The 21,070-nt window shown below is 38.0% G+C and overlaps 1 protein-coding gene across 4 annotated transcripts in view; it reads right to left on the bottom strand.

Moving 5' to 3' along the window:
- Window positions 1-21,070, bottom strand: part of LOC145686206 (uncharacterized) — a 199,645-nt gene that overhangs the window by 99,969 nt on the left and 78,606 nt on the right. For all 4 annotated transcript variants that reach the window (XM_081759255.1, XM_081759253.1, XM_081759254.1 and 1 more), the window contains exon 4: window positions 4,066-4,244. In XM_081759255.1, the coding sequence (XP_081615381.1) occupies window positions 4,066-4,244 (179 nt within the window). The remainder of the gene's footprint in view (window positions 1-4,065; window positions 4,245-21,070) is intronic.

Here is a 21,070-nt window from a genome sequence, read left to right as displayed (position 1 = left end):
AACTTTGCCAGTGTTGTAGCATGTATTCCCTTAAGACTATGAGTCATAAGTTTCAATAAGGTTAGCTATGTATCCCTGTACACTACCTTATCAAGGTCAATCACGTGGTACAACGTCTTGCTTACGTTTATATTTGGCTGTAATAATCAATACCAATGACGCATTCTCAAATTATCCTACAAAGTTTCAATGTACCAATGTCCTGGACTCCTAATCTCATCATAGGTCAATAACTGATCACGTGATCACAATGATTTACCCAAAGAACAATTACCAATTATTGATATGACAATAAGAAATGTACCCCCTCCCAAAATTTAAGATTGGTACACAAATACACCTGTGTCTTATGAAAAAAGTAATAAATCCTGTACTTATTCAATAATAAAGCCGGTCAATAACATTTAAATTTTGAATATTTGGCCATAAGAGGAACACCAATGGGTCCTAGAAAACGTTTACCGAATTTTGTTATTTGATAATTCCCAAATTTAAAAGGGAACATAAACATATAAAGGTAATAAACCATATAACGTGCTAAATAGGTGTCAATAACCTCCGAAATTCGATTTTTGGTAGTTCTTTACCCATGAAAGGGAACGATGTGGACCATCCAAATTTATAGTGGTACATATTGAAGTCCTGTACTATGATACCAAATGCTTATATTAAAACAATTTCTAAAACCGAGTGGATGAGCCAAGATACCCCTCCCAAATTTTTCAAGGGGTGCGTCAATGTACCCATGTCTTATGATAGGAAATGAACCCATATACATGACCATATAACCATATAAGGTAATAGAACCCCATCAAAGGGAAGAAATTGGGCCAAAAACCAAACGCATGGTACAACATATTGCTTATGTTTATATTTTAGTAATTTTTACCCATGAAAGGGAACAAGATGGACCACCCAAATTTATCATGATACATGTTGAGGTCATGTACTATGATACCGAATGCTTAAATTGGAAAATTTCCAAAATTTAAGGGGATATGGAATGGGCCCTATACATGATCATATAACCATATAAGGTAATAGGACCTCATCCAAGGGGATAAATTGAGCCAAAACCAAACACGTGGTTGTACTAAAATTTGGCAATTTCGTACCCATCAAAGGAAACGTGGTGAACCACCCAAATTTATAGTAATATATATTAGGGTTCTATACTATAATACCAAACATGTAAAAGGGGCAATTTCCAAAATTAAAGGGGTGGGCCAAAGTACCCCTCCCAAATTTTTAAAGGAGTGCACAAATGTACCTATGTCTTATGATAGGGAATAGACCCCTATACATAACCATATAACCATATAAGGTAATAGAACCTCATCCAAGGGGATAACTTAGGTCAAACCAAACACGTGGTACAACGTATTGCTTACGTTTATATTTTGGCAATTTGTACCCCTAAAAGGGAACGAGGTGGACCACCCAAATTTATCATAATACATGTTAGGGTCCAGTACTATAATACCAAATATATAAAATGAGCAATTTCTAAAATTTAAGGGGTGGGCCAAAGTACCCCTCCCAAATTTTTAAAGGAGTGCACAAATGTACCTATGTCTTATGATAGGGAATAGACCCCTATACATAACCATATAACCATATAAGGTAATAGAACCTCATCCAAGAGGATAAATTGGGCCAAAAGACCAAACACGTGGTACAACGTATTGCTTACGTTTATATTTTGACAATTTTGTACCCCTAGAAGGAAACGAGGTGGACCATCCAAATTTATCATAATACATGTTAGGATCCGGTACTATAATACCAAATGTTTAAATTGGGCAATTTCCAAAATTTAAGGGTGGGCCAAAGTACCCCTCCCGGGGTGCACAAATATACCCATATCTTATGAAAGGTAATGAACCCCTATACATGACCATATAATCATATAAGATAATAGGACCTCATCAAAGGGGGATAAAAATGTACCGAATACCAAACACGTGGTTGTACTAAAATTTTGGCAATTTTGTACCCCTAAAAGGGAACGAGGTGGACCACCCAAATTTATAGTGATCTATATTAGTGTCCTATACTATAATACCAAATGTTTAAATTGGGCAATTTCCAAAATTAAAGGGGTGGGCCAAGGTACCCCTCCCGGGGTGCACAAATGTACCTATGTCTTATGATAGGGAATGGACCCCTATACATGACCATATAATCATATAAGGTAATAGGACCTCATCCAAGGAGATAAATTAGGTCGAAAACCAAACACGTGGTACAACGTATTGCTTACGTTTATATTTTGGCAATTTTGTACCCCTAGAAGGGAATGAGGTGGACCACCCAAATTTATCATGATACATATTAGGGTCCTGTACTATAATACCCAATGTTGAAATTGGGCAATTTCCAAAATTTAAGGGGTGGGCCATGGTACCCCTCCCAAATTTTTCAAGGGGTGCATTAATATACCCATATGTTATGAAAGGTAATGGACCCCTGTATACGCCCATATAACTATATAAGGTAATAACACCTCATCCAAGGGGATAAATTAGGTCAAAAACCCCCGAAATTTGAATTTTTGGCAATTTTTTACCCATGAAAGGGAACGACATAGACACCCAATACTAATAGAGGTACATACTATGGTCCTAGGCTACCATACCAAATTTTTAGATTTGGCAATTTCCGAAATTTAAGGGGGTGGTCCTATGTACCCCTGCCAAAATTTAGGGGGTGGGCCAAGGTACCCCTGCCAAAATTTAGAGGGGGTGGTCCTAGGTACCCCTAGGTCATTGACCCCGGGCCAGGTCATTGACCTTTCACCCCGGTCATAAAAGAGAGTGAGGATGAGTCATTCGCGCCAACGCGGACCACTACTACTTCGTATTGTTTCTAAATACATAACAGAAAAATAGAGATTTAGATTTGTACTGTTATGAATAACAGGTTTTAAGCGACCATCTTGGATTCAAGGTAGCCATAGTCTTCAATCGCCGCCAATTTGCACAGGATTATCGTAGAGTCGAGACTTTTTCCATTTTCTTTCATTTAACAACAGCTTTCAAAGATCTGCTACTAAACACCTTTTGCCAGATATCCCACCTGGGATGCTGTGGGGGCCCTGGGACAAGACGTTTTAACTTAAATCGTTGTACTTTGAAAATAATGCTACACGTCGTTTCCTGTTTTTACATTTGTCTCACTGTTTCCGACATATAGGGGTAGCCATGGACTTTTCAATGAGGTTTTGTTTATATTTTGACCCGCCGCCAATTTGCACAGGATTCTCGTAGAGAGTCGAGACTTGCTCCATTCTCTTTTATTTCACAACAGCTTTCAAACGATGTGCTACTTAATTCCCTTTGCCATTTAAAACTTTTGAGTTGTACCCTGTCTGGGACCCTGCAGGAGACCCTGGGGCAAGTTCTTTTATCCCAAAACGTGTGCTGCCCTTGAAAATTATGGGATACGTGTTCCCCGAGTTTTCCATCTACCCAACCGTTTCCGAACAAATGACCCGGTCCAAACTATTCTGCTAGCTTTATAGCTTTCACATTACAAATTATGTTGTAACACGATATCCCGCCCGGTGGCACGTATAACTTTGGGATTCGTCTAGTTATAACATATCAAATGCAAACACAATTGTCTCGATCGGATCTCAGCGGAGCCACTTCGTTATCCTCCCTTGTTAGAGGGTGAGGTTCTGGGTTGAGCTTGGCGGGATTGTGACTGTAGCTTACCCTACACTGGGAAGGAGTCGACATAATACTGTAATAGAATTATACCACAATATTTGTACATTACATAGCTAATTCTTTATGACAGGAATATTATCAAGAACTTTAAATAAGAATTTTAAAGTTGGATCTAAGGATTTGAAATTAATAAGGACACACACACACCACATTCACGCCAAGAATAATTTTAACATGTAAATATATTCTTACAAAGAAATGGTTTGACAATGGAATTCACCCTTTGAGCCCTAAGAAAAGTGATGAAAAAAAAAATCAATGGACAAATTTTCGCCTCATGAACAAGGTTCTTCGAAAGAGACTATAGAATCCGATGAGTAGAGCAACTAACCTGTTTTCACTCTTTTCTTCTATTTTAATTACGCCCAAACATCTTATTGGCGTCCTGAATTTGGAATCCAAGGCTTTTACGTCGATATATGGCGCTTTTAAAAGAGATAATATTATGTCTGGTGCCCAGACAGCCATTGCACAATGAAGAGGAGTGAATCCAGTTTCCGTTTGGCTAAGCTGCAAGGATAATTGAAGAATTAATTAAACGAAATAATGAACCAGAATAAGTGGTATTAAAATTATTTCAAGAGGTGGCCTCCAGGGTTTCTATTTTTTCCACGGAAATGCGAAATTCCTTTTCTTTTATCGAATTTGTCCTACGGGACATGACTTCCAAGGGTGATCAGGCATTTTACATACTAGAAGTAAATCCAGTCTTTTCACAGAATATGAGAACATTTATAACTCACCATACATATTTAAGTATTACATACCTAGCTCTACATCTGTACATTGCAAGTGACATTTTTGGGTCCCTTGCTGGTTTTTATATTCAAATAATGCTTCTTTAATTTATATATTGTTTTATATCTGAATATTGGTATTCATTTTATTGTTATTAGATTAGGTAACCCACATCTGGAACTTGGTATGATTAATATTCTTCTTATTGTTATTTATAAGTAACTATATTTGATTACGGTATATTTACTATGTATATTTATATTATTTCTATTTTCAGCAATTACTTAAAAGTACCTCTTAGATAAAGCAGTAGTTACATAAAAACCCTGTTCTGGATATAACTACGTTCAAAGTATTCAGAGAATTAATCTTCTTGTTGGTGGGAGAACCCTTTTTTCCACCGCTCGTTTCCCACATACTTTAAGTTAGGACATCCTTTTCTCCTCATGAGAAGGTTTGCTATATATTCTTCTAGACTAGCCCCTTTATAAAATATACAAGTATATTTTAAAATATCTATAGGACTAGCCACTATTATACACTGAGTGCTCACTGAATTGCGACCACCCTTTGACACAAGGAAGTGGCCATAAGCCGAGCTGATTACATGACCACCCCGACTGGTAGTATTGCAGAGGAAGAGCACACTCGAGGCTACATGTTGGCAGACACCGCACTGTTTTAATGGGAAGTGGACAGTATTTATCCATATTACAACAGGGATTGATTGTGGATACCCGAGCAATAGCTGCATCAGTAACCCAGAAAGCAATAGTTGTCGCATGCGTCCGTTCTTGTGTAGTGAAGTTGTATAAGGAGTGGGAAGAAAATGGGGCAACGAACTCCAACAGACGGAACTGCAGGTAGGAATGGTACCTAGTCTCGGTCTCGTCTCGAATTATCCAGACGAGACCGAGACCGAGATGTACTTTTATATACTGAGATGAGACCGAGACGGATTTTTATATACCGAGACGAGACCGAGCTCTATAAATCGAGACGAGACCGAGACGAGACTTAGGTCAGTCTCGAAAGTCTCAGTCTCGTCTCGAATATTGATATTGATAGTTATTAAAATTGTCTTTAATCAAAATTTGTTTTCTTGCTGTGTGAGATAATATGGGAACGGTTGACTGATGCACAGTGGCGTACTTAGGAGGTGGCTGTCGGGCTCAAGCCCCTCCCGAAATAAATTTGTGATCATTTTTTTGCATTGCACGTACAACACAAATGTTTCTTACTGGTTCCTCAAGCCTCTCCCGAAATAAAATTCATTGCTGATGTATATAACCCTCTCTCTCTCTCTCTCTCTCTCTCTCTCTCTATATATATATATATATATATATATATATATATATATATATATATATATATATATATATATATATATATATATATATATATTTAAAATCCTGAAATTTTGTACCAAGTTGTGTGCAATAATTGGAGGGGAAATTATTCTAGATATTTTGCATTACTACTAGATAAACAAGCAGGTATGCTAACGCAACATAAAATTGTATGTTCTCAAATTGTACTAGGTAAGGTATTACATATTTCTAATTTAGATATTAAATAAAACCACAATACCACATACATAATTCAGTGTAACAAAGGACAATACAGTATCACCAACATCAACATTTTAGAGATCTCTAATAACTCAAATTGCATAGACAGTGCAATTCGCATCAATTGTATCTTAGTGTCAAATACAATGATCATGGTATAATGTATTTCGAATGAAGGAAGGGACAAAGTTACAAGAAATGGAAAATTTTAATTTTTTAAAAGACTTTGCTTCGAAAACATGGTGACATATCACGTCTCATGCTTCCAAATGACTTAAATGATCATAATGCGATTTACAACAATTGTTATTTCAAACCGTTTCAGAAATACCAAACACATAGGTAGTGATTGTTGTACTGCTTAACCCTAGAAAGACATCGTGGGGTCGCGGCGACCCTATGTATGTTGACTTACGCATTTGCACCTGCGCTAAATAACTATATAGTTCATGATTTGTCTACCTTAAGTGCTTCAGTAGTGGTCAAATTAGGAATGTTTAATTGTTGTTGCTTTACATTATTTGTGTTTATGTTATGGAGCTGGGTCGCATACAACCCCAGGGTGTTCTTTGCGCTACGAAAAGAGCATGTTAGAAATTTTTATTTTTCTTTCGAACTCTTTACGGCTGAAGTGCAACATATCATGGCATCAATAGATAAGGAACTCATATTGCGAGAAATATCTGCAATATTGAGTGAGGAGATATCAGTCGCAAACTGTGAAACAACCACCAAGTGTAAGACCTGGTCGGTGTGTTTTTCTGGCCCCGGGACAAACAACATGTGTGTATTTGTTACGTAGCTTATGTGCTTAATATCACTTTGGAATTTGTGGCGACTGTAAATAGGCCCTATGTGAAGCGACCTTCACTAATGCTGTGAACAAATCAGAATTTTCAAAACTTGTGTAGCTGTTTCAAATAATTTGGAAGGGCAAAAAATAGACCCTCCATTCCAAAAGAAACCGAACGTTTTAAAAAAACAAAAAAAAAAGCAATGTACATTTTGGAACAAATCATTTTTATTAATCAATGTATTCCCCTTCTGCATCGATACACATATTTGCACGCTCCAACAAGTTGTCAAACGACTTCTCCATGTCCTTTATTGGAATGGTCTTTAGGACGGCGGTCGTCGCCTTCTCAATGGCATCAATCGATGCGTGCCACTTTCCTTTCATCGCCAAATGCAGTTTCGGGAACAGATAGAAATCGCACGGAGCGAGATCTGGTGAATAGGGCGGATGATGCAACCGAATAATGTGATTTTTAACCAAAAATTCAGTTACAAGTCGCGAACGATGTGATGGTGCATTATCGTCCAAAAGAGTCCAACTGCCGATTTCGCGATATTCGGGCCGAATACGACGAATTCTTGCCAGCAAACGCTTCATGACGCCCAAGTAAAACTCTCCAGTGATTGTCTGGCCGGGCTGAACAAATTCTTTGTGGATAATTCCTTTTGAATCGTAAAAACAAATCAGCATCACCTTAACTTTTGACTTCACCAAGCGACTTTTTTTGGGTGTTCCTTCATCCGGCGCTCTCCATTCAGCACTTTGCCGCTTTGTTTCGGGCTCATATTCAAAACACCACGTCTCGTCACCAGTTACAATCGATTTCAAGAAGTTTCGATCCTGCCGAGCACTTTTAACGATGTGTTTGCAATGCGCAATTCGATCAACTTTTTGGTCTTCGGTGAGTTTGTGTGGTACAAACCGCGAATTAACCTTCTTAAGGCCCAAAACTTCGGTCAAAATGCGATATGCGGTTGTTTGAGGAATGCCTAATTCCATTTCAATAACTTTCACCGACGATTTTTTGTTATGTTTGATGAATTCACGCACTTTTTCGATGTTTTCTTCCGATAATCCGGTTCTGGGACGGCCTGATCTTTCGTCATCATCCAGCGTCTCTCTACCCGATTTGAATCGCCTGAACCACTCGTAAACTTGCGTACGGGACAGACACTCATCATCATATGCATTTTGTAGCATTTGGTGCGTTTCACTAAAAGTTTTACCCAGTTTAACACAAAACTCAATTGCAGCTCGTTGTTTGAAACTCATTTTCCGACCGATGTACACAACACACTGACAGTTGAAACGCAATAACTTTGTTGCCGTGCATCCAAATGTCATGACATTTATACCAGTTGTCAATGAGGGACTACGCCATCTACCGGTAAAATATTACAACAGATGGCACTAGTGGTACTATTTGTTTTCAAAAGTTCGGTTTCTTTTCGAATGGAGGGTGTATTAACATCTGTATAACTAATAAATAATATAACTGATGAACAGAAAATTCGGTATTCTCCTAATTGGTGACCTACCTGGCTATAACATTAGCCTAACCTAATCTAATCCAATCTAATCAGTTGCAAAAATACATATTAGGTTAGGTTACAGATATACGTCGATAGGTCACCAGTTAGATTATTGAAAGATTAATAGTAAACCATTAACCAAATGTTTGTGTTTAATCAAAGCTGTTGTCAGATTATGAGAAATTTTACATGTATAGGTGTGACGTACACATGTTATAGTCGAATCTGAAATAAATTAGCACATGACACCAACTCTTACTCGACTGGTGTTTTCTAAATGTATACACATATATGACCACACGGTGTACTTTGTGACATGATATTGCTATGGTGTTCTTCCAGAGTTAAAATGACGTATTTGTGTTAAATTTTTATAATGATTGTTGCTTTCTTTTGCTTCTATAACATTACAACAATAGTTTTTGGTGGTTTTAATTACAAGTTGCAGTTACATTATTTTAAGCAATGTTGCCCACTTAAATAAATTGCTAAATATTATTCTAAATACAGTGCAAATAACGTAGCTAAACTGGAAAATATTTTAAAATTACTCGTAATTTGTTATATGGTGCAAGAATGTTTTCAAAAGGTGAAGTTTTTCGTAGGCCTTTGAGCTACTTATAATGTTAAAGTTTTCGTTCCAGCAATACTTATAAATGCAAATTGTAACTGAAATTAAATGTAATTGATTACTTTTCAGTGACACTACTTGTTACCCTTAAGCGTGGTGTAAACTTTAGATTAACACCGTGCTTAATTAAAAGTTCTAATTGCACCCTAATTGCATTTCACTTGCTTTAGTTTGACCACCGACCACCTCAAACTCGATCCATACCATATGCAATTATTGAAGGACTTACAATTAGTAATACGCATCGTGTTGATTTTTGGTTTGGTTTGTTTTAGTTTAACATCCCAAGTTTATGCTAGGATGGCTAAACTAGACGTAGAGCTACTGATTATAGTGGAATCCGAGCCACTTCAGTAGTTCAATTTTACCCCCACCGGGAATCGAACTCAGGACCAGGCGAATCAAAGTGGAGGGTGCTAGTCGCTAGACCAAATGTGGGCCTCACACTGTGTTGATTTAAATCATTGAGTCAGTGTTGCCAGATCTGAAGATCAAAAAGTAGCGTGTCTGTACTCCAAAAGTAGCAGATTTGAACTATTTGTAGCCCAAATATATTGAAATAAATTATTTGGCAACTGATGACTGGTACTAATGAAATAATTTTAACATGGGCTGGGCATATTGCAAGAAGAAATGATGATCGATGGACAATCCTAGACTGGATACCACGAGACAAAAACAGTCTAGGAAACGTCCGTAAAAGGTGTGACGAAATCAAGAACTACTGGTGAGTAATCTGGAAAAGAACTGCCCAACATAGATAGTTGTGAAGGCTTGGAAAGACCTTCATCCAGTAGTGGATTGACAATGATTAATTTTGATGGTGGTGATGATTTTATTATATCTGGACCTCAGAGGTAAACTAAACCAAGTCATAATTTCGTAGTTTACAGAAGAAGCGAAAAACCCGTTCCTTAAGCAAGATTTATTGTACTGTTTTTCATACTACATTAAGTAGTTACATTAAGTAGTAGGATGCTTTTAGACATACATGATACACCACTAGAAAGAGCATAGTCTATTAAAAAGTATTCTTAACTATATATATATATATATATATATATATATATATATATATATATATATATATATATATATTGTATATATCCGTATATATAACTTTTACTAGGTAAGTTAAGGTAGGGTAGGGTCAGGTAAATATTTATAAAAAAATTAACAAAAGTCGTACAGGAAAAAACATTTTTTACTATTCAATTCTTAATGTTGCAGCAAAACTACGAAAATTAATACAAAAGAAAACTAGAAAGTTAAGAATCAGTTGTTTTGGCGAGAGAAAGAAAATAGATGCACATAGCTCGAATTACCTATATACTTATATAGGTCCATGTCCATGTTTCGCAAGTAATTTTCAATGAATATAAAATTTCAACGTAATGAACGCACGATTAGTTTTCTCCAATAAAGATCACATGCACCATTGAGAGCTCAGAAATATCTTAATCTATGTAACGGCACTGGATATCTGCTTCTGTAATGCATTACGACCTTATAAACTTGTATAAGAAACAAATGTACTTAAGATGGGACGCGAACTATGCGAAACATCGGACTTCGAATCTAACTTGTTTAGTGATCCAACTCGAGACCACACATAACAAAGATGAGTGTCTAGCTCCCACTACTTGAAAGGTCGTGTTACAAAGTATCAATTAAACACGGAGATGTGAAACGGTAATGAAGTATTTGATCAATTAAAAATATATATTGTAGTAATAATTTACCCTATTTGTTAAGATAATGAACGTTATATTCTCTTTTTAAGATGACAGTCAAAGCAGAATGTATTGGATAATAAATGAGAAACTGTAAAATGTCAATTTCAGTACGATTAAATACATTCGTGCTGCTTTGTGTTGCGTTATCTGTTAGGATGTATTGAGCAATTCTGATTCAAAGGAAGGAAATAAAGTACTGGAGTTAATTTAATAGGGTTTAATTGTATAGTCAGTACTGAGGCTATATGAAAAAAGTGTAATGCTGAAAGTAAAATATATGTTATTACACTGGTCGGCAATCCCACGAACGAAAATAGGTGGTTCCTATAGGTTTCGAGCTCCTGAGTTCGAATCCGTAACCCGTTTTTCTCCAGGACGTACCAGTTTTCAGGGAGGAAGGGAGTCTTTCAATATCCGCCCAAAGATGCTATTCTCCACCCATAATAATTTGCACGTTATAATTTAAATATCAATACAAATTATGCAGATAAAATTGCATAAAAAGTTAAGCACTTACGTGTCACTTGGTTTTCCTACTCCTCTTGTAATTACTACAGGGTGTCTCGCCTGTCTCATTCCAACAGAAGTCTGCCAACATATTCGCACTCCATTTACCATTGTAGCGCCTTTCCATGGTAGCTATTTGCTGGTGAAACCTTTCCCCGTGTTCGTCAGAGATCTCCCCAAGCTGTACATTTTAAGGAAGAAGTCCAGGTGGTAATGCAGGAATGTAACTTTATGGGACATATTACATCCCATGTTACGAAATGAAGTAATTAATCTGCCCACAATGTCTTTGTAATCAGGTGACTTATAATTCCCTAGAAAGTTACTGCACACTTCTCGAAAGGCCTCCCAAGCCTCATTTTCCACTTCGTTAAGCTTAGAAGAAAATGCAGTATCCTTAAAAACGTCTCTCTTTGAGGTCCCGTAAAAACACCTTATTTCACCTTGGCCTCGCTGAGTCTTGAGAATAGTTTTCTGAGATGATTAAATGCTTCACCATCCCGGTTCAGGGCCTTGACGAAGACCTTCATGAGTTCTAATTTGATATGAAGGGGTGATAAGAATATTTTCTACGGATCCACAAGACGTTCATTAGCCACGTTCATCTCCCCTGGGACCAGTTGTTTCCTTGGCGACCATTTTGTGATAGTGTACTGATCTTTGGCTCGACTATCCCAATGACACAAGAAGCAGCAGTGCTCTGTGTAACCTTCTTGTAAACCGGTGAGGATGGCAATAACCTTAAGGTCAGCGCATACAGACCACTGGAACTGTTCGTACTTTATTTTCTGCAATAGGTTTCGCATATTCTCGTATGTTTCTTTCATATGTACAGCATGAGCAATAGGGATGGCTGGCTTTTCATTGCCATTGTTTAGTAACACTGCCTTGAGACTTATCCTAGAAAAATCTATGAATAGAATCCAATCTTCAGTGTTGTAGTTCAATTTCAGTTGTCCCATAAACGATGGAATGTCACTGCAATACACCAAATCACCATCCTTTGTAAAATTAGGAACTAGGCTCAACTCTCTTTTCCTATACATCGATATATTCACATCTTGGGTTAGAAGATTCAATTGTTGAAATCGCGATGCAAACAACAGAGCCTTAGACTTGGGAAGGTTTAAGTCTCTGATCAGATCATTCAGCTCTTCCTGACTTATCACATGTGGTTCATTAGTGTCAGGCACTGGAGCGTAATTGGGATCTGACTGTGTTACAACTTTGTTTCGGAGCCCAAACGCGATCCTGGTCGCCGATTTTACACCCGAAGTACAGATGGTAGGCTGTCTTCAGGAACGGCGACAATGGCCTACTTCGTCCCTTGAAAATCACTTCCCCACATATGTAGCAGAATAAATTTGTCGAATTGTTGCAAGTTCGCGGCATGTTCGTTTAACAGAAACGTCAATATTTCACGCAGAAATATTTTTCAACTACGATATACACAGACACAGCGTAACACCACCTTCTAACAGGAAGATCAACTCGAAACAGAAATATTTGTTTCACGCGACAACGTGGTGTATGTCTTCAAGGCCATGCCGTGGAAAATCAGCGCCCGGGGCGAAAGTATACGACGGCGCCCCCATACATATATTCCAAGCATTTTTCCTTTTTCTCCCGAATTTTTCGTCCCCCTTACTTCGGCGCCCGGGGCCGTCGCCCCGCTCGCCCTCCTCGCACGGTACGACACGGCCCTGTATGTCTTGGCGCCTTTTTTTCAACAATCTGTCTGTCGTCTAGACACAAGGGAGCGGACGAATGATCGCAAGTTGATTACGCAACCTTTCTCCGTCAATAACGCATAAGTTTTAGTGTGTGCAGTGTGAACGACAATAAATCTTTGCAACCCAAGGGGAGGGAGTACGTTTCCCGGGGGTCGTGAGCTAGAGAAAAGAATGTTCTGGGATATAGCCTAGTAACTGTTCTTGGATTAAGATTAAAATTCAGAATTATGCACTCCAAACACGGAAAACACATATTAAATACGAATAATACGATTTTTCTGTCAATTATGGAAACAGCACACCGAAAAAAAAAAAACGCTGAAACTTTCTCTATGATATATTCGTAATCAGCGTCTCGAAATCTATCCGGTACAGCCTTTCACCCTAGTGGGAGGATTTTCATGCCGACCAGTGTTATTAGGGTTTTATCCCAGGTATGATATACCCACTGATGACTGAACCTGGAACACACGCATGGAACGCATTAACGTTAGCAACTTAGCTATGAAGGGGTAAACCATACCATAATTCTAACAAGTAAGGTTTTCCAGGTGATACACGCCGATTTTAATCAAACTTCACAGGTTTGTAGAACAGCAAAAAATAAGCGACACATATTTTTTTATAGCGGCCCATATGCATATTTAGGCGGTATAATAGGGCTGTCAAATTGGGACAACAAAGCATACTTTATGTAATAGCGCGAAAACGAGAAGAGATAGCCAACTGTTGTAAACGAGCAAGTTGTCATGACACGATAAGCATTTCAATAACACATAGCGCTTCCACGGGGATAACCCACAACATCCGCAAATGGACCAATCAAGGATGAAAAATAGTCACAGAGCTTTATCTATTACGCGGAATCCAAATAACGTAGGTAAGAATAAAGAATGATAAAAATAAGTGATACGTGTTTTTTTCGTTTTTGCAAGATGAGACAAAAAACGTAAATAGATGCATCGTTATCTTAATGTCGAAAGATTGGAGAACTGGGAATATGAAGATGTGAACGCCTGTATGAGAGGCAACCCGTCAATCAGTGTTGTAGAACTGGTTGCAGACACGCCAGAAGAGAGACATTGGTTCAAGGACATTGTAGTGTAAAGAAGCAGAACCAGAAATGCGGCGAAAACTGGGTATTACCTGCGAGTGTATGTCTACGTCAAACACGGAAGCCCTACCGTGTGGAAGTGGGGGCACAGTTGTGTTTTGAAACTAATAGACGACCGCTTGATGGCGAACGTTTGTGCATCCTATACGTGGATATACGTGTGTGTATATACCATGTAAAGATACCGGTAGAAGTCCTGAACATATGAACCCGTGTGTTGTGAAGTAGTCAGCATGAGGTGTGTGTAAATGGTATGCTATTGTTTGCAGTGTTGTGAAAATGATGTATGTAAATCCACACAATGTGCTGGATATGTTAATGGACACACACAGAGAAACAAAACGTGTTAACACTGTAAAAACAAAATATGAAATGGAAATAAAGGATATACTTGTTGATGTCCTGGAAAGTTTCTGGAAAGGTTGTAATACCGAAGTGGACGTTAAAGATGATCTGGTATTTATTGATAATGATGTACATGATGTCGCTTCTTCACTCGCGAGTGAAGATCACAGAAAGCAACGAAGACGAAGGATTATCACAATACAACGTCGGTATTGCGGAGAAAGGGAGCACCAGCAAAGCTGTAGACACAGAATATAAAGTGAAGGCAGTTCAGTTTTGGAAAAGTGGAAAGAAGAGGCGTCTGTCGTTTGAAACTGTGAAACATGGGTTCAAGTTCGTCAAAAGTAGGAAAGATCTCTATAAATGGGAAAGACAGTTGCATGACGGTGGAACAAATTATGAAAAAGGGACGCATATTGATGCAATCGTATATGAGAAATTTCATACTGCTAAATGCAAAAATCTTATAATTCATGACACAGACTTACGACGTTGGGCTATAGAAACTAGTCAAACTGTGGGATTCGACGGGCTTAAAGCGTCAAAGAAATGACTATGACAGTTTAAAAGGCGTCATCACATCATATCACGGAAAATTACAAAATATGTCACGTACAATAGTGCAGAACAATCCAAAGATATACATGATAATGCTAATAGGTTCGTGCAAAGTGTTCGCTCATGTATAAATTCTCATGGCGCGAAGAGTGTGTATAATACAGATCAGAGTGGATTCAATTTGGAATTTCATTCGGGTAGATGTCTGGCAATGCGTGGAGAGAAACAGGTCTACGCAAATGTGCAGTCTCTGTCTGCGACAACACACAGTTACACAATACAGCCAATCGTATCTGCCAATGGAAAGCTACTGTCGCCTATGCTCATCGTCTAGAAAGAACCTCAGAGAAAGTTCGGGCCACGGGTACAACAGACAATGCTTCGACCAGAAATCTTGCTGATTTGTGCATCGACATCAGGCAAAGTAACCAAAGAAATAATCAAATTATGGTTTCAGCCTGCGTACCTTCCACAAGTTGGTGACCGGAAGTTCTATTAGGCTCATGTCCGATTTCAATAAGAATCATTTGTATGACGAATATTTTCTACAATTGCTTATATTCGTTCCATACAATATTCGACATTACGCTACATTCTGTTAAATAGCAGCCGGCTATGGTTCAACATATAGCATGTTACCGAAAATAGTGCTTGTGTAACATATTCATGTGTTTTGGTTTAAATGCATGCTCATATGCATGTGACTATGAATTGTATATTTTTGTCAACCTGTTCAATTGTGTTCAACATGTTGTTTAGTATCCCGCAAAGGGCGTATTTATCCCTACAACGGGCTTGTTGCAAAACAATATCAATGTTTGTATTACTACCCTATACGACCGATTCTTACAGGAAAGGCTTGATTTCGTTTACTGCTGGGCGGATTTTGAATTACTGATTTATGAGCATTGAACTGTTCGCAATCACTAACTACTAATAGATATAACATATAAACCATTGAACAACAATACCAGGTTTGGTATTTCTCTCTCGAGCAATATTCTACATGTCACCTGCAACCAGTTCTACAACACTGATTGACAGGTTGCCTCTCATACAGGCGTTCACATCTTCATATTCCCAGTTCTCCAATCTTTCGACATTGAGATAACGATGCATCTATTTACGTTTTTTGTCTCATCTTGCAAAAACGAAAAAACACGTATCACTTATTTTTTATCATTCTTTATTCTTACCCACGTTATTTGGATTCCGCGTAATAGATAAAGGTCTGTGACTGTTTTACATCCCTGATTGGTCCATTTGCGGATGCTGTGGGTTATCCCCGTGGAAGCGCTATGTGTTATTGAAATGCTTATCGTGTCATGACAACTTGCTCGTTTACAACAGTTGGCTATGTCTTCTCGTTTTCGCGCTATTACATAAAGTATGCTTTGTTGTCCCAATTTGACAGCCCTATTATACCGCCTAAATATGCATATGGGCCGCTATAAAAAAAATACGTGTCGCTTATTTTTTGCTGTTCTATAAACCTGTGAAGTTTGATTAAAATCGGCGTGTATCACCTGGGAAACCTTACTTGTAAGTCAAGAATATAGGCAATACAATAAGAAGCAGAACCGACAGACTGTACGATAATAATACTTTCACAATTTTAATTTCACACTATTCATTTTGAGACTTTCGAGACAAGACCGAGACCGAGATTGAGACAAGCATCTATTGACCGAGACGAGATCGGGAAGGCGATTTTTGACTCGAGACGAGATCGAGACCGAGACCGCTGTTTTTCAACCGAGACTGTACAAAGTCACGTTTCGTCTCGTCTCGATACCATCCGTAACTGCAAGGACGTACGGAAGTTCGAAACGTGGGGTGAGCGTCACGTTAAACAGCTCGTGACAGCCAAACGAACCATCAGAGTCCGGGAATTACATGACTAAAGCCCGGATTTTTATGTTTTCACATATTTTTTCCTTTGTGTGTACGCTGGTGAAAATATGAAATGTTCGCAAATTACGAAGTAAGGAGCCATATAAACCAAAATCACGTTACATATTTTTACATATTTTGAAGTCTGTTACATATTTTCCGTCTATTGTACATATTTTTACATAAATTCAGTTTCCTTGCTCCTTTCCCCTAATTTTCTTTAAATAATACGCAAATAAAAATAGGCCTAGATATAGAAAAATAACTCAAAAAGTACTTTATTTAATTATCTGTATTTTTCTCTCACTTTGTTCAACCGATTTGCATTGCGGAAAAGCTGGGTTAAAACAAATCGTGCACTCTACAATATGCAATGAAACGTCGTCAGTTATCGCTTCCAATCCTGAAAAAAAAAGAAAGAAAAGGGTTTTTTACATATAAAGAAAGAAAACAATATAAGGATTTTTGTGCTTATCGCCTTTGCAAGCAGACGTCACTCGGATGTGTGCCGACAAAACAAACTAAAACGCACACGGTTGGCTGGCTTTCTCACCTTTTTTGTATTTGCAACCTCTACGGGTGAAGGTGGGGTGGCGGCGAGAGGGAGGTGATTGGAGCGGCTAGGCTTTATCACTTGTTTCTTAAATCGAATAAAACAATCGCTTTTGTATGACTCGATGGCTACTCCGCCACTTCTTCCTTCAACTAACTAACTAACTAACTCTATGGCCTATGGAACCCGGAGGTTCAGTACCGCGTTCACAAAAGCTCTCCACTGACTTCTATCCTTAGCTAATTGGATCCAGTTTCTACTTTGTATTCCTTTCTCTGCGAGATCCATCTTAATATTATCCTCCCATCTGCGCCTAGGTCTTCCTAATGGTCGTTTTCCTATGGGTCTACCAGTCAAGACTTTGAAAGCGTTTCTACTTTCTTCCATTCTAGCTACATGACCTGCCCACCTAAGCCTCCTAGACTTGACGACCCTAACAATGTTGGGTAAACCGTATAAACTATGTAGTTCCTCGTTATGAAGCTTCCGCCATTCCCCATTCTCGTTCCTCTTGGGTCCGAATATTCTTCTCAGGATCCTGTTCTCAAATACTTTCAGTCTATGTTCTTCCCTCAGAGTAAGCGACCATGTTTCGCAACCATACAGAACAGGCATGATTATCGTTTTATATATTTTAAGCTTCAAATTCCTCGACAGAATTTGCGACGACAAGAGATTTTGAACCGAATAGTAACACGAATTCCCTGCTTTTAGTCGACATTTAATTTCTTCGTGAATATGATTTTCGTCTGTTAATATTGATCCTAAATATTTGAAAGTATCCACTTTATCAAAAGTATTATTTAATATTTTAACGCCTCCACAATTTGCCGTATTACGGTCCCGACGCACTTCCATGTATTTCGTTTTCTCTGCATTTACTTCTAAACCCATGTCCCTGCAAGCGTTTAATAAGATCTCTGCATTTCTTTCTACTGTTCTCCTATCATCCCCTATTAAATTTACATCATCAGCATATGCCATAACCTGGTGAATGCCGTTCAACTCTAGGCCCTGGTTGCTATCTTTGATTTTCCTTATAGCGTATTCCAGCACAAAGTTAAATAATAATGGCGACAACGCATCTCCTTGTTTCAGGCCATTTCCGACGTGGAAGCTCGTGGACAAAAAATTTCCTACCCGGACTTCTTCCTTCAAACAAAGAGAAAAAGGATTCAGTTTCGCGACCGGTTTGTTAGTGTGCACGCTTGTGACCGAGTCAGTTTCTTGTTTTCAATGATGGCTTGCTCTTTAGCGTCAAAATTGAAATCGTGGATAGCTATGGATGACGCTTATACCACAGACGGTAAAATTGATTTTTGTCAAGTATGCGATAAGAAAGTGGGCTGTTCAATGAAGTCGCAACTGGATCAGCACATAAAAACAGCTATTCACATGAAAAACAAGGTGTTACAGCGTGCCGCAAAGCAAAAACTTTTAACCCAAACAAAACCTGCATCTGAAAACAGCAGTGAATTTTACAAAGACCTTGCCAATGCGTTCATAGCAGCAGACATACCGTGGTACAAATTGCAAGTCCCACAGTTCGCGTCCTTTTTGGGAAAATATTGCAAGAAACACATTCCTGACGAATCTACTATCCGCAACAATTATTTGGATGTGTGCTATGAAGATACTATCAAACATTATGAAACTGGTGATTCGCATGGTTTGCGGTGGATGAAACTACAGACGTATTATGACGTTTCGTTGCCAATCTGGTGTAGGAAAGCTTGACCCTGATTCTCCATCACGACCATTTCTGATCTGTTCAAAAGTTTTGACAAAACAAACCATTCCACAGTTGCACGTTTCGTAAATGATGGACTGAGAGTGTTGTGAACAGAAAGTGTTCCTGCAGAAAAAGTGCTTCTGATGGGTTCTGATGCTGCGGCGTACATGTTAAGAGCTGCCGATGCGCTTAAAGTCATTCATATGTGCTGTTTGTTCCATGGATTACATCGTGTAGCAGAAGAAGTGCTGATCAACTTCCCTGAAGTCAATAAGCTTGTGTCTTCTACTAAGAAAGTTTTTGTGAAAGCCCCTGGTCGTGTGCAGTGCTACAACAAAGCTACCAAATGTGTCGCTACCACCACAGCCTGTACTGACACGATGGGACACCTGGATACAGGCTGTTAACTTCTACAATAAAAATTTTGATGCTGTAAAGTAAGTTGTCACCACATTTCCTGCAGAGTCCAGTGCAGCAGTGCGTGATTCTCAAAGTGCGTTCAAAAATCATGTTGTTCAATGTTCACTAGCGTACATTGCAAATAATTTCGGGTGGATTGCAAACGTTATCGAGAAACTTGAAACTTCAGGACTTACTTTGAAAGAAGCAATGCCAACAATGGATAATGTGGAGAAGAAACTCAACACTGTGCAGGGAGAAATAGGTGCGAAAATTGCCCGGAAGTTCCAGTCAGTTTTGAAGAGGAATCCAGGATATCTATCATAGAGGACTGCATAAAGGATATTGGACGGAGAAGAAACGAAAGCTCCTGAGGAAATCAACCCTGGAAAATGTTATTTGTTGAAGTTCACGCCTGTCACTTCCTGCGACGTGGAGAGGTCTTTCTCAGCCTATAAAAGGATCCTGACTGACCAACGACTCTCTTTAACTCCTGAATACCTGGAAACGTATGTAGTGGTTCATTGTGCATCAGCAAAGTAAGCACTTTTTTCCTAAGATTTTTTTCATCATATACAATAATGTGGTTTTCATTTTTCTGTGAGACAATTTCATTTGTTACTAGTGAAAGCTTGAAGTATCTGTGGCAAGTTAGTGAATTTTTCGAATACCATCATATAAAATACTTAGTGCTCCGAAAGTAAGCGCTCGTTATTTTAAATAATATTTTTTTTCTATTTCGATATTCAATACAGTGACTTTCATTTCCCTACTAGACAATTTCATTTTTTTTAATTTGGACGTATTTGTGTCAAGTTAGCGACACGAAGTATTTGAATACGCAGTTCATTATATAAAATATTTAGAGGTTTATTTTTCGTCTGGAAAGTAAGCGCTTTTTGTTTTGAAGATTTTTTTCTATTTCGATATACAATAATGTGTTTACAAAGTCTATTTGTTCCTTGTTCAAGCTTGAACGTACCTATCGAAAGTTAGTGAAGTTTTCAAACGCGCAGTTATAAATTTGAAAGTACCAAAGGTAAGCGTTCTTTCTCTTAAATATTTTTTCTCTTTTGATATTCAATAATGTGATTTTCATTTCTCCACGAGAGAATTTTATTAGTGACAAGTTATCAGTGACAAGTTAGTGGCAAAGTTTTTTCCATTGCGTAAAATTATTTATGGTTCATTGTTCGTCCCAAAAGTAAGTGCCTTTTGTTTAAATAAATATTTTGTTATGTTTATATGTTCAATAATGTGATATTTGACTTTCTTGATACATATTTTCATTTGTTCCTCCTGAAAATTTGTACGTATCCGTAAGAAGTTATTTACACTTGTTAAGCTTTTATTACATAAATATGTTACAGTATATTTATTAGCTAATAAAATAGCACAGACACAAAATAAACGCGAAAAAATATTTTTACATATTTTCATATTTTTAACATATTTCTTACATATTTCATTGATTTTTGTTACATATTTATGTACATAT

Source organism: Thermobia domestica, chromosome 5, assembly GCF_964235325.1.
Source record: "Thermobia domestica chromosome 5, izTheDome1.hap1.1, whole genome shotgun sequence".
NCBI lineage: Eukaryota > Metazoa > Arthropoda > Insecta > Zygentoma > Lepismatidae > Thermobia > Thermobia domestica.
Note: the sequence above shows the minus strand (reverse complement) of the source record. Positions and strands in the feature narration are given on the sequence as shown.